General features: G+C 37.6%; 1 protein-coding gene and 1 long non-coding RNA gene across 2 annotated transcripts; one reads left to right on the top strand and one right to left on the bottom strand.

Annotated features, from left to right (window-relative positions):
- The first annotated feature begins 2,251 nt into the window (after positions 1-2,251).
- Positions 2,252-3,089, top strand: LOC125650982 (uncharacterized). Its single transcript, XR_007361215.2, has 3 exons — positions 2,252-2,357; positions 2,437-2,673; positions 2,849-3,089. It is a non-coding gene; the product is annotated as an uncharacterized LOC125650982 (long non-coding RNA).
- On the bottom strand, positions 2,356-9,165 carry LOC125650981 (uncharacterized). The gene is made up of 3 exons (XM_048879575.2): positions 9,038-9,165; positions 3,797-4,375; positions 2,356-3,011 (listed from the first exon to the last, which is right to left on the bottom strand). Coding segments are annotated over exons 1-3 (1,227 nt in total). The 5' UTR covers positions 9,040-9,165; the 3' UTR covers positions 2,356-2,365.
- Between the last annotated feature and the right edge of the window lie 1,922 nt (positions 9,166-11,087).

The following is an 11,087-nucleotide window of genomic DNA, read 5'->3' as shown; positions in this document are numbered from 1 at the left end:
ACTCAACTTTATGACAAACGGGGCGATTTCAGTTTCTCCATCGTCAACTTTTCATATTTATGTAGCAATATTCAATTATCACATGCAAATGGTGTTTACATCTCTCAACTGATTCGATATCGATACGCAAGAGCTTGTTCTGCGTATGGTCAGTTTTTAAATCGATGCAAGCTACTGACAAACAAGTTGATGGTGCAGGGGTTCAACAGTCTTGTTTAAAGTCAGCATTTCGTAAATTCAATGGTCGTTATAACAATCGATCTAGTTTGCCAATACAACCTATCATTGGGTTAAATGCTGTCTGACGTGTTTCATACCGATTATTAGATCGTTCTTGGCACGCTGATTTTGACTACGGATAACTCTGTTTACCTGATCAAGATATACGGCTCACGGTGGGTGTGACCGGTCGACAGGGGATGCTTACTCCTCCTAGGCACATGATTCCATCTCCGGTGTGTCCAGAGGTCCGTGTTTGCCCAGCTATCTATTTTGTATTGCTTATAGGAGTTATGAGATTGATCACTGTTCGTTATTTCACCTTTCATAGATAAACATGCTATATATTGTATAGATATGAGACTTGAACATCCATATATATATCAACAGTTTTGCATGGTATTGTCAGTGTGGATTGTGACAAGCACACAGGGATTATTGCCCTTGTCCAGGTTCGTATTTTGCCTTTGAACTTATGTCTTATCCAAGGAGTATATGAATTTAAAAAAATGTGTATGAACATCAACATAGTTTGATCATTTGTACCAAACTATCCGGTATATGCTCAATAAAAAAACTCGACGGACAGTTCGAATTCAACGTTTTCGTAAACAATAAATCATAAAATTATGTTTTAACACAAAATTTACCACACATATTAATATTCTTGGCATGTGATCTATTTTTCTGCAAATAATTATGGACTGTTAATGTCATACTTGACAATTTTGACGTTTATTTGTAAGATATATATGTATCAAAATAAATATGAAAGGTTAATGATACATTGAATTACCACGCAGTTAATTCTTAGTAAATATATTTCACCTCCTTCCTGATTTTTTCTCGTCTTTTCATCACCTTGGCATTTCTACACTTTCTTCCAAACTTAATGATACTACACTATAACGTCTGAAATGCAGTGCTAACAAAAGGGTCACAACACTCATCCCATCGTCGCAAGCCACGGCTGAAACGTACGTTCCTCTTCCTTTTCATAGGGCAGAGGAGCGCACGACGATGCACTCACCCAAATCACAGCAGGGTTCACCTACATCTTTAACTCAAACAAAAACATGTAAACTAGAAACCTAACCACTCAGCAAGTCCCCTCTCTACCTCCACCAAATGTGGCATTGTAAGGGTGGTCATCTTATTTCTACATGTATTAATTTCACCGCATGCGGAAGGCCGGGGTTCGAATGCCGGCCGCGACAGACCTAAGTCGTTAAAACAGGTAGTGACAGTTCCATCAACAAACGCTCGGCATCAGGTGTGAATGTTACGGGTCCTCGGAGATGACCTTAAAACAGATGTCCTGTGTCACAGTAGGTGTGGCACGCTAAATAACGCTCACTGCTCAATGGCCATAAGCGTCGAGCAAAATTTGAATTTAAATTTGAAGCTCTCGTGACGTCCCATATGAGTGAGACGTTAAACAAGATACAATCATTTAACTTCCGTTGACCTTCAACAAACGACCTTGGGTAGGGTTCACGACTCACTACGTGTATTTTCATAAGTAACCAATGCGTTAAGATTGATCCATCGTAACTAACTGTCTGCTGAATTGTTCTCATAGATTGTTAATTCATGTTGCAAAAAAAAATTCAGATGATTGCATGTCCGGCTTAGAATATGTAAAAATTACCAACATTTACTAAGTAATGATAAATCTAGATCCCCATATAAGGACACCGACAAGGAATGCTGTGTGATAACAGGCGGATCTACACAATGAAAAATGTTTACGATCAAAGTCCCATAACTCTGGAATACTAATGACAACAGAAACTGTCGGAAGTGCTTCAAGTCCACTTGGATGTATATTGTTTAACCTTAAGAATCTTTCACTCGTATAGAGACGTCACCATTACCGGCGAAGGGTTATAAAATTTATGTTTATGCTCACCGCTTACGACCTTTGAGCAGGGAGGGATCTTTATCGTGCCACACCTGCTGTGACACGGGGCCTTGGGTTTTTGCGGTCTCATCCGAAGGACCGCCCCCATTTAGTCGCCTCTTACAACAAGCAAGGGGTACTGAGGACCTTTTCTAACCCGGGTCTCCACAGGATGACAGACGGGTTAAAGCTATACTATAACACCTCTAACAAAGAGAGAGAGAGAAAGCATAAGGTAACAACTTACCCAATCAGCTCATTGGCCGAAGACGAAAACGTGGTCACCATTTCATCGGATTCTTCTTTACTTGCAGATGACGCCAAACGATGCATTGTTTTAGCTCTGCGTCGCCTGCCGAGTCCATAGTTCGCCTCTGAAAGGTTCGCCTGTTTGTAGAGGGCATCATAGGTGTTGTCACTGGTAAATGCTGACCTATGCGGTCGTAAGGATAAGTCCATCGAAGGTTGCGATTGCCTTCCTTCCAGCTTATAGCAGGCATCATAAAGGCAGGTGCTATCGTCGATAAACGTTGATCTACTCGGCCTTTCAGGTAAGTTCATTGAAGGTTCTGGATGTGTTCCTTCCTGTAAGTTAAGACCTGTCGAGTCCTGAGGTTCCGTTTTTATCTTTGTAAAGGTATACAGCTGATCATATGTTTTCGCGAGCTCGCTTTCATGATCTTTAATAGGCTGTTGCTGGCCTTTGGGTCTGAATTCTCGTTGTAGACAGTCCATATTAGGGCGGGACGATATCGCCTGTATATCAGGATGCATACAAGCTGAAAAACTGGGCGAATGAGCTGATAAACTGGATGAAGGAGCAGGCAGACTAGATGAAGGAGCTGACAGACTGGACGAATGCTCTTGTATTGCCCATCCGGATCCGTACCTGACAGAATGATCATCATAATAAATAGTTTTAAAGATTACTTGCCATGTAATAAAAAATGTTTCACCAAAACATGAACAATGGCGAATTGTAGTACTGGTATTTATGCACGCATGTACATGTATTTAATTATTGGCATCGTAATACCGCATGCTTCTATTTTATTTCACTAAGATCAGATTTGGTATCTAGTATCAATTCGGTGAGACGATCGTCATCAAAATTAATCCCGAGATTTTTGTCACTATTCTGCATGTGTTCAGTTCCTTACAAACCATTCACAACATGAATACGTACGAATATACGTTTGCCTTAAATTACCATATTTGGTAACGAAATCATTGAGTCATCGGAAAATTTTACCTATCTATAGACAAGTTGTAAATCCGGCAAGGTGATTAAGATGTCACAAAACACTAGTACATGTGCGAAAACGTGAGTACTCGGGCAAACGTTCAAATACTATGACAAAACTATCTGTAATATGAATGACTATGCATGTTGACTATTCTCTTAAACACCAATATCTACTTCACCCTAGTTACATCACTAAACGAAATCGCATCACAATCCTCAAGGAAAGAATGAAGACAGACGTTTAAAAAATCGTTATTTGTTTACTTTCTAAAATTAGTAGAATTTTTAAAAATACAAACAATTTAATTAGAAAATCATAAGGAGATACAATCGATAAATTCTAAACAAGTGAAAAAACTGTGGATGAAGAAACACAGCACCCATTGAAATATAAGAATTGTACCAATTCAATTTAATCCATAGCATACCTTGTAGCACTTTCATTTGGAAAACAGGTCGGCCCTCTGTCACTGTATCGCGTGCTCCTCATCTCATTCATGAATCCTGGGAACGGATCATATAAAGTGGACCTTGAAGTCGAGTCTAGCGTTTCATCCAGACTCTGCTGGCGAGTCAGGGTGGCTGACGAACCTTGACCAATCCCGATATCCACACTTTTCGAAGCTGTTTCGTCAAACCCTATATTGCTGATCACACCCGGCTGAAGAAAATGCTGATTACACTTTTTAAATGCATCGCCGGACGTAGACGGTTTCAACACCTCAGTCCATGAAGTAGACGGATAAGAAATGGTAGGTCTTTGTGAAGAAAAATTCGATATGCCCACTGGATTTTCTTCTTCAAAGTTCCAGGATGATCTCCGAAGGTGCCTTAAACTGGAAGCATCTAAGAATGTCTGAGGTATGTCTCCTGACATACCCTGACCGGAAGGTCCGGCTTCATCCATAATCAGGGATGACTCTGGGAGGGACACCAATGTGCGGGAGGATCGGTCTCGGTGCAGTTCTACATGGAACCGCCCCGCCTTCTCTCTCTTCTCACGGTCCCTACAGAAAAAATATCAAAACTGAGAAGCTTCATGGAGGCCTCACGTTTATATTATCTCAAAACTAGGTCATTATGAAAAGTTTTTTTCATTGGAAATCAATGGTGTTTATTTATTTATTTTTGAGTACTTCAAATAGCAAGAGTGCATGTACCAATTTCATTCTACGTATATATTGACGAAGGAGTTTGTTTTGCTCTTTGACATATCATGAGGTAGATCCAAAATCGATCTGTTGTCATGCAATCAAAGATTCATTGGGAATCATCCCCTGGGTTTAATTTACTCGTTTTGTTTTACCTGAACACCGTCATATCTTTTATTTCAGAAACACGTGACCGATTGAACAGTGAATGACAGTATCGGGGGGAAAATAAAGCACAAAAACCTAGGCTTGGCATATAGACATTGAAATATTCAAGGTATGACCTTTAACAAACAGGATCTGTTTTTAAACTCATAAAATTTTCATTCGGGCTTTCAAACAAATATGCCCTACGTTTGGCGTCGACGTAATGGCGATAATTATTCTTGAGTAAATTATGCATGTTATCTAAACATGTTTGTTGTTAGTGTGAAAGGGACGCGATGTTTACGGAGGATATTTCTTGAGGGGGAGTAAAGTCGACCTAACGCTACTCTTCTCAGAATCACAGCGTCACACAACGGGCGACTTTCTTTCATTTTAATGTATTTAGCTAGTTTAAAGGCAGTAAAATTGACTATTTAAATTGTACAGAATACAGTGTCTACTATACACGTGTAAAATCACTTGTTTTATAACTTGTGGCGTCGCCAACAAGTTTCTTAAATCTAGAACAGAGGTTCCATCCATCTGATCGACATCACATCACCAACAGTGTGCATATTTTGTGTGGGCATAAAACGATGTAATTTTTACACGATTTCTTGAGATTATTCGTCCTTCACTGTGGACTGTAGTTCTGATAATGAGACACAATAAATCATCTCCAGGGCTATTCCAAAATTATAAACTGAACGATGAAAAATGTGTAGAGAAATCAATATCAAATGAACAAGATCATTTACCATTGAACGATAAGACATTGTAGTAAGAATAATGCAGATTGTGTTGGGAAGTTATTGAGGTTCTCCAAACGACTCCCCGTCTCTCATGCACATTTTAAAAAGGAGGCCCTACGTGAAGGCAGACGTCACAATTACAGAAAACCTTCACTGCTACGGCCTTGTGAGCATGCGTTGGTCAATATTTGTAGCAATTCATCCACAGCTGGTGACGTCTCTATTTTTAGTAAAAACTTCTCAAATGGGAAATTAAACAACAGACAAACAAAACTATTTCTTTGTAGAATAGAGAGTTATGACCACGATAAGCATTCATATAACATACATCTACACTGAAACATGGATTCCCACTTATTTCTTTGATTAAAAAGTCAATCATACATGTATAATCCAATGAGATATTAGTTCACAATGTTGCGATAAAAACGAAGTAACAATTCCTAACAATATAAGAATGTTGCGAGAAACACGCAGTACTAATCAACATTAGAATGTTGCAGCAAGGTTGCGAGAAACACAAAGTACTAATCCTTAACAATATTAGAATGTTGCTGAGAGGTTGCGAAAACACAGAGTAGAATCATTACATTAGAATGGTTAAGACCTCTCAGGCTCTGCGATATGAAATGTGCATGCAGTTTTGCATATTCAAACCATTTAGCAATAACTTAACACTGCATTTTAATGCATTTCATAACTATATGTAATTAACACGCAAAAATGAATACAAATATTCTAGGCAATTAAGAGCACGAGGGTTTTTGTTTATCGGTATATTTCTTTGTTTAATAAGAAGGTATAACCAGTTAATTTTTTTGAAAATACATAAGGGTATGAACTGCTAAGCATCACACAGACAGCACAATTAAGAAAATTAAATACTAGCCCAGGAGCTAGTGGCAGTAACAAAGTTACAAGCCCAAGATCGTCAGTTACTAGCCCATAAAGTACTAATGGTAATATAACAAAACACCTAATATGCGAGCTGAAATATATATATATATATATATATATATATATATATATACATACACAATGGTCAGTTTCTTATCTAATTATAATTTTATGGTATTTCATACTTTCTACACGGAATGTGAACAACCTTAAAGTTCAAGAAAGTTATACATTTTCCCTGAACCTTTGGATTTTGCACTATCTTGATCTTTGCTACAGTACTTGCAATGTATGATATTTTTTACATCATCAAAGTACAACATCCATGTATACAGTGGACAACATCCATGTAAAACATCCGTGTAATGTTGTCCATTGTATCTGTCTAGCTCACTTTTTCTCCTCTTAATTGTTAAAGGAAAAAGGGTAAAGATAATGAACATTATCCTATAACTACCAACTCAACTGTATGACAAACGGGATGATTTCAACTTCTCCATCGTCAACTTCCCATATTTATGTAGCAATATTCCATTGTCACCTGCATATAGTGTTTACATCTCTTAACTGATTAGATACGCAAGAGCTTGTTCTGCATATGGTCCGTTTTTAAATCGAAGCAGGCTACTGACAAAGAAGTTGATGGTGCAGGGGTTCCAACAGTCTCGATTGAAATCAGCATTTCGCAAATTTTATGGTCGTTATAACGATCTTGTTTGCCAATACAACCTATCATTGGGTTGAATGCTGTCTGACGTGTTTCATGCCGATTGTTAGGCCGTTCTTGACACACTGATTTTGACTACGGATAACTCCGTATACCTGATCAAGATATAGGGCTTATGGGGGTGTAACCGATCGACAGGTGATGCTTACTCCTCCTTGGCACCTGATTCCACCTCTGGTATATCCAGGGGTTCGTGTTTTTTGTATTGCTTATAGAGTTATGAGATTGATCACTGTTCGTTATCTTCACCTTTCATTTACTAACCCGACGGGCTCACACAGCATGCATTGATTTTTGCTCGCCAAACCTCTGAAATCGGTAGCCCCTGACACCGACATACTTCATTAATAAATATCGTAAACCAGTGTTAAACGATAACAATGGCATTTCTCTGAAGTGTCGTCAAAAGACCACGAAACATAAAAAGACTGCGTTTTCTCTTACAATCCCTTTTTCCCTTATCAAAACTGGATTATTATGCATACCTTTCTACAAGAACCTACATATACTTAAAAATGCAAACTACAATTTGTTGTATTCATTTGATACATTTTAAAGTTGGGACAGTTTACGTATTATAAATCATAAAGCAATTATAATGAAAACGTGATTTCTTTTTACGACACGGGACAATATTGCCTTAGCAACAAGAGCCAGATGTACAATTGTAACTACTCGGTTACATCCGTAAGGAATGATTGATTGATTGTATGTTGTTTAAAGTCCCTCTCGAGAACTTTTCACTCACATGGAGATGTCACCATTGCCGGTGAAGGGCTGCAAAATTTGGTTTTTGCGGTCTCATCCGAAGTACCGCCCCATTTAGTCGCCTCTTACGACAAACAAGGGGTACTGAGCACCTATTCTAACCCGGATCCCCACGATAATAGCTAAGATATTCTACCACTATCAATTTCCACTTATATGTTGATGTATCGGATTGAATAAGACTTTAAGAATATCAAGACTGAATCTGTTGTGAAACTTAATCTTAGAACAGGGATTGGATTCTAGCCTTTTGACCACATACACGCATCCGGAGAATAATTGCATCGATTTGATGTGATCTTTATGCTTTGTATTAGAGTGAGTAAGATTTTAATTATACCAAAACGGAATTTGTTTTGAAAATTAATCTTAAAAATAACACATAATACAGGGATTCGATTCTAGCCTTTTATCCTCAGCTACATGCGCGCAACTGGCGAATAATTGCATTGATTCGATGCAATCCTTACGTTCGATTACGGTTGGTTAGTTCTATATTGTTTAACGTTCCGCTCGAGAATTTTCCCCTCATGACGTCACCATTGCCGGTGGAGGGCTGTACAATTAGGCCTATGCTCGGCGTAAATTAATATACATGTATACGTTTTAAAGCATTGTACTGTTTGGATATATATATCAATCAAATTAATGAATTTACAACATTTATACTAGTTCCTTTTACTACTTGTATCATAAATTACAAAATTGAAAAGCACGTCTAGGGGTAGAAATATTGAGGATATACATGTATTGGATAAAACGGGAAATGTAAAACCGCGAGGATTTAGAACTTTTGATTAAACCCCAGAAAATGCATTCCTTTCCACAGCCTTTCAAAATTTGTATTGACATTTATAGAACCCGTACTTAAACAGGTATAGCATCCTGTGTAGCCTTATATATATATACATCCACAATCACTGCAGAAAATTCCTTAAATATATTTAGTTTACTTTTTCTGCGACTTTAACAAAGAAAAACGAGATATGTTATAGTATCAGTACACAATGCTGTAAAACCTTCTGTCAATACCTGCAAGATAAGGAAATTTTCCCACCACATTTGTCTTATCACAGACCGACGAAAGTTGTTAATTGCTAACAAAAAACAAAACTCCTCCATCGTTTTAAAATGTGAATGGATGAAAAACATTAAAACTGCAATACAGAACTGGAAAGATTCAAACATTAAATACTTATTCTACATTAAAATATGAAATATATTTACATTATATGAGATGAGTCCTCTCCTGCGCTGGCTAGTTCCAGTGAAAGTGAAACCGTTTTACAACACGTGTACGTTGCAATCGGTTAGCAGGTAAACTGAAAGTAAACGAGTCTATCCCTGATGGTACGTCACGTCATTAAGTTATTAATAGCTTAATCAGGGGGCGATATTCCATTTTCAGAGTTGAAAATATCACGCCTACACGGCGACATGTGCGCGGTTTATTAATTTTCAGTGAGTACCTTGAGGACTTTATTCTTTCAGAAACAAATTATTCAAAAATGTTACACAAGCATGTAAATGGAGGAACGTATTATTATGTGTGAAAACATCTTTTGTAATTCTCTTGTTAATATGTGATGATATTAGCAGCAGCAACTACAGCAATTGGCTTTTAGAGGTTTTCCCAAATTGTCTTGTTATAAAAGATCCGGGAGAAACATTGATGACATGATTGATGAACCCTGAAAACGCTACGAGTAGTTTGACGAACAGAAAATGACGTCAAGTACTCTTATCTAATATCAATTTGTATAACACGGAACTCGCAAATAGAGAAAATGTCAAATCCCTTCCCGTAACTGTAAAACATTTGCCTGTAATTTAACACCCAGTTTTCAGGGCCGTAACTGCCGATGAGGCAGACGAGGCAACTGCCTCGTCTGATTTTTTGGCAAAAAAGAAAATAAAATTATATAAATGTTATATTATAGGATATATGTTTAAAATGAAGACAAGCACCTTTGTCTTTGACACCATATTACGATTCTTTACATAGTACAAATGAAACACAAACATGATAAATTGGGATTTAAAAAGTGTCATTTTCAGTCGTAAAGTCAATCGGCGGCCCCCAATCCCCTGCCTCCCCTGATTTAGAACCCTACTTACGGCCCTGGTTTTACTTTTCTAGCTGAGCGCTACACGGTATATAATTCTAGGAAGTCAGCATTTACAAATTTTCACATATGAATACTTAAAAACGTCCAAGGCAATCACTACAATGCATTACAATAATTATATACAGCATATCTCGATCATAGCATTCCAACTTCAGGAATTCTAGTAATACTTAGACGGTTTGGTGTTGAAATTGGGTTAATGTTATAAGCGTGCATTTGACAGCAGGATTCATTACGGACGGGGGAGGAAGGTTTGGCCCAGTACTTACTTCATTATACATAGCAAGAACTATGTTGATTGTGATAGTGCAATACTTGTGTCGGAACCACACGACCGCTCCCGCGGATAATATGTCGAATGGCCACATAAATCTTTAAAGAGTCACTCAACAGCAACGCAACTCAAACTTGACTTGTAACAGGGCCGTAACTGCCGATGAGGCAGACGAGGCAACTGCCTCGTCTGATTTTTTGGCAAAAAAGAAAATAAAATTATATAAATGTTATATTATAGGATATATGTTTAAAATGAAGACAAGCACCTTTGTCTTTGACACCATATTACGATTCTTTACATAGTACAAATGAAACACAAACATGATAAATTGGGATTTAAAAAGTGTCATTTTCAGTCGTAAAGTCAATCGGCGGCCCCCAATCCCCTGCCTCCCCTGATTTAGAACCCTACTTACGGCCCTGTGTAACTCTTCACAGTGCCACACTTAATATCTGTTTACGAGGCTGCAATATGATATACATGTATATCTATAAAACAAAACAAAAATACTGTCCAAGGGCCACATGTCGCCTCAATTTGTCAAAATTTAATTTTTATCTGTAACTCATCGATGAACATTTACACATTTTTAAAATCAATACCTGCAACCAAAGAATGAATTCTACGAAGGCAAGGACCAAAGCTTCGTTGGATATCAATTAACTATACACTATATCTCAGTTCAACATCTGCAATAACAGTGAAAAGTCTGGGAAAACTGGGAATGTTACGAACTGTTCGAAATTCAAGATCTTAACTCTGATAAATATATGTCAATTATAGATCAATATTGATTATTAACATCACACTAAACATCTGCTAAATATAGATCAATTAGATCGATATTGATTATCAACATCATACTAAACAT

The sequence above is a fragment of the Ostrea edulis genome, chromosome 5, assembly GCF_947568905.1.
Source record: "Ostrea edulis chromosome 5, xbOstEdul1.1, whole genome shotgun sequence".
NCBI classification, from domain to species: domain Eukaryota; kingdom Metazoa; phylum Mollusca; class Bivalvia; order Ostreida; family Ostreidae; genus Ostrea; species Ostrea edulis.
The sequence above is the reverse complement of the archived record's forward strand: the minus strand, read 5'-3'. Positions and strand labels throughout refer to the sequence as shown.

Excerpts from the sequence above, each read along its gene's own strand:
- LOC125650981 (XM_048879575.2), bottom strand. Across the intron at positions 3,012-3,796 it reads CCAAATGAAAGTGCTACAAG|GTACGGATCCGGATGGGCAA; the intron begins GTATGCTATGGA and ends TCATTCTGTCAG.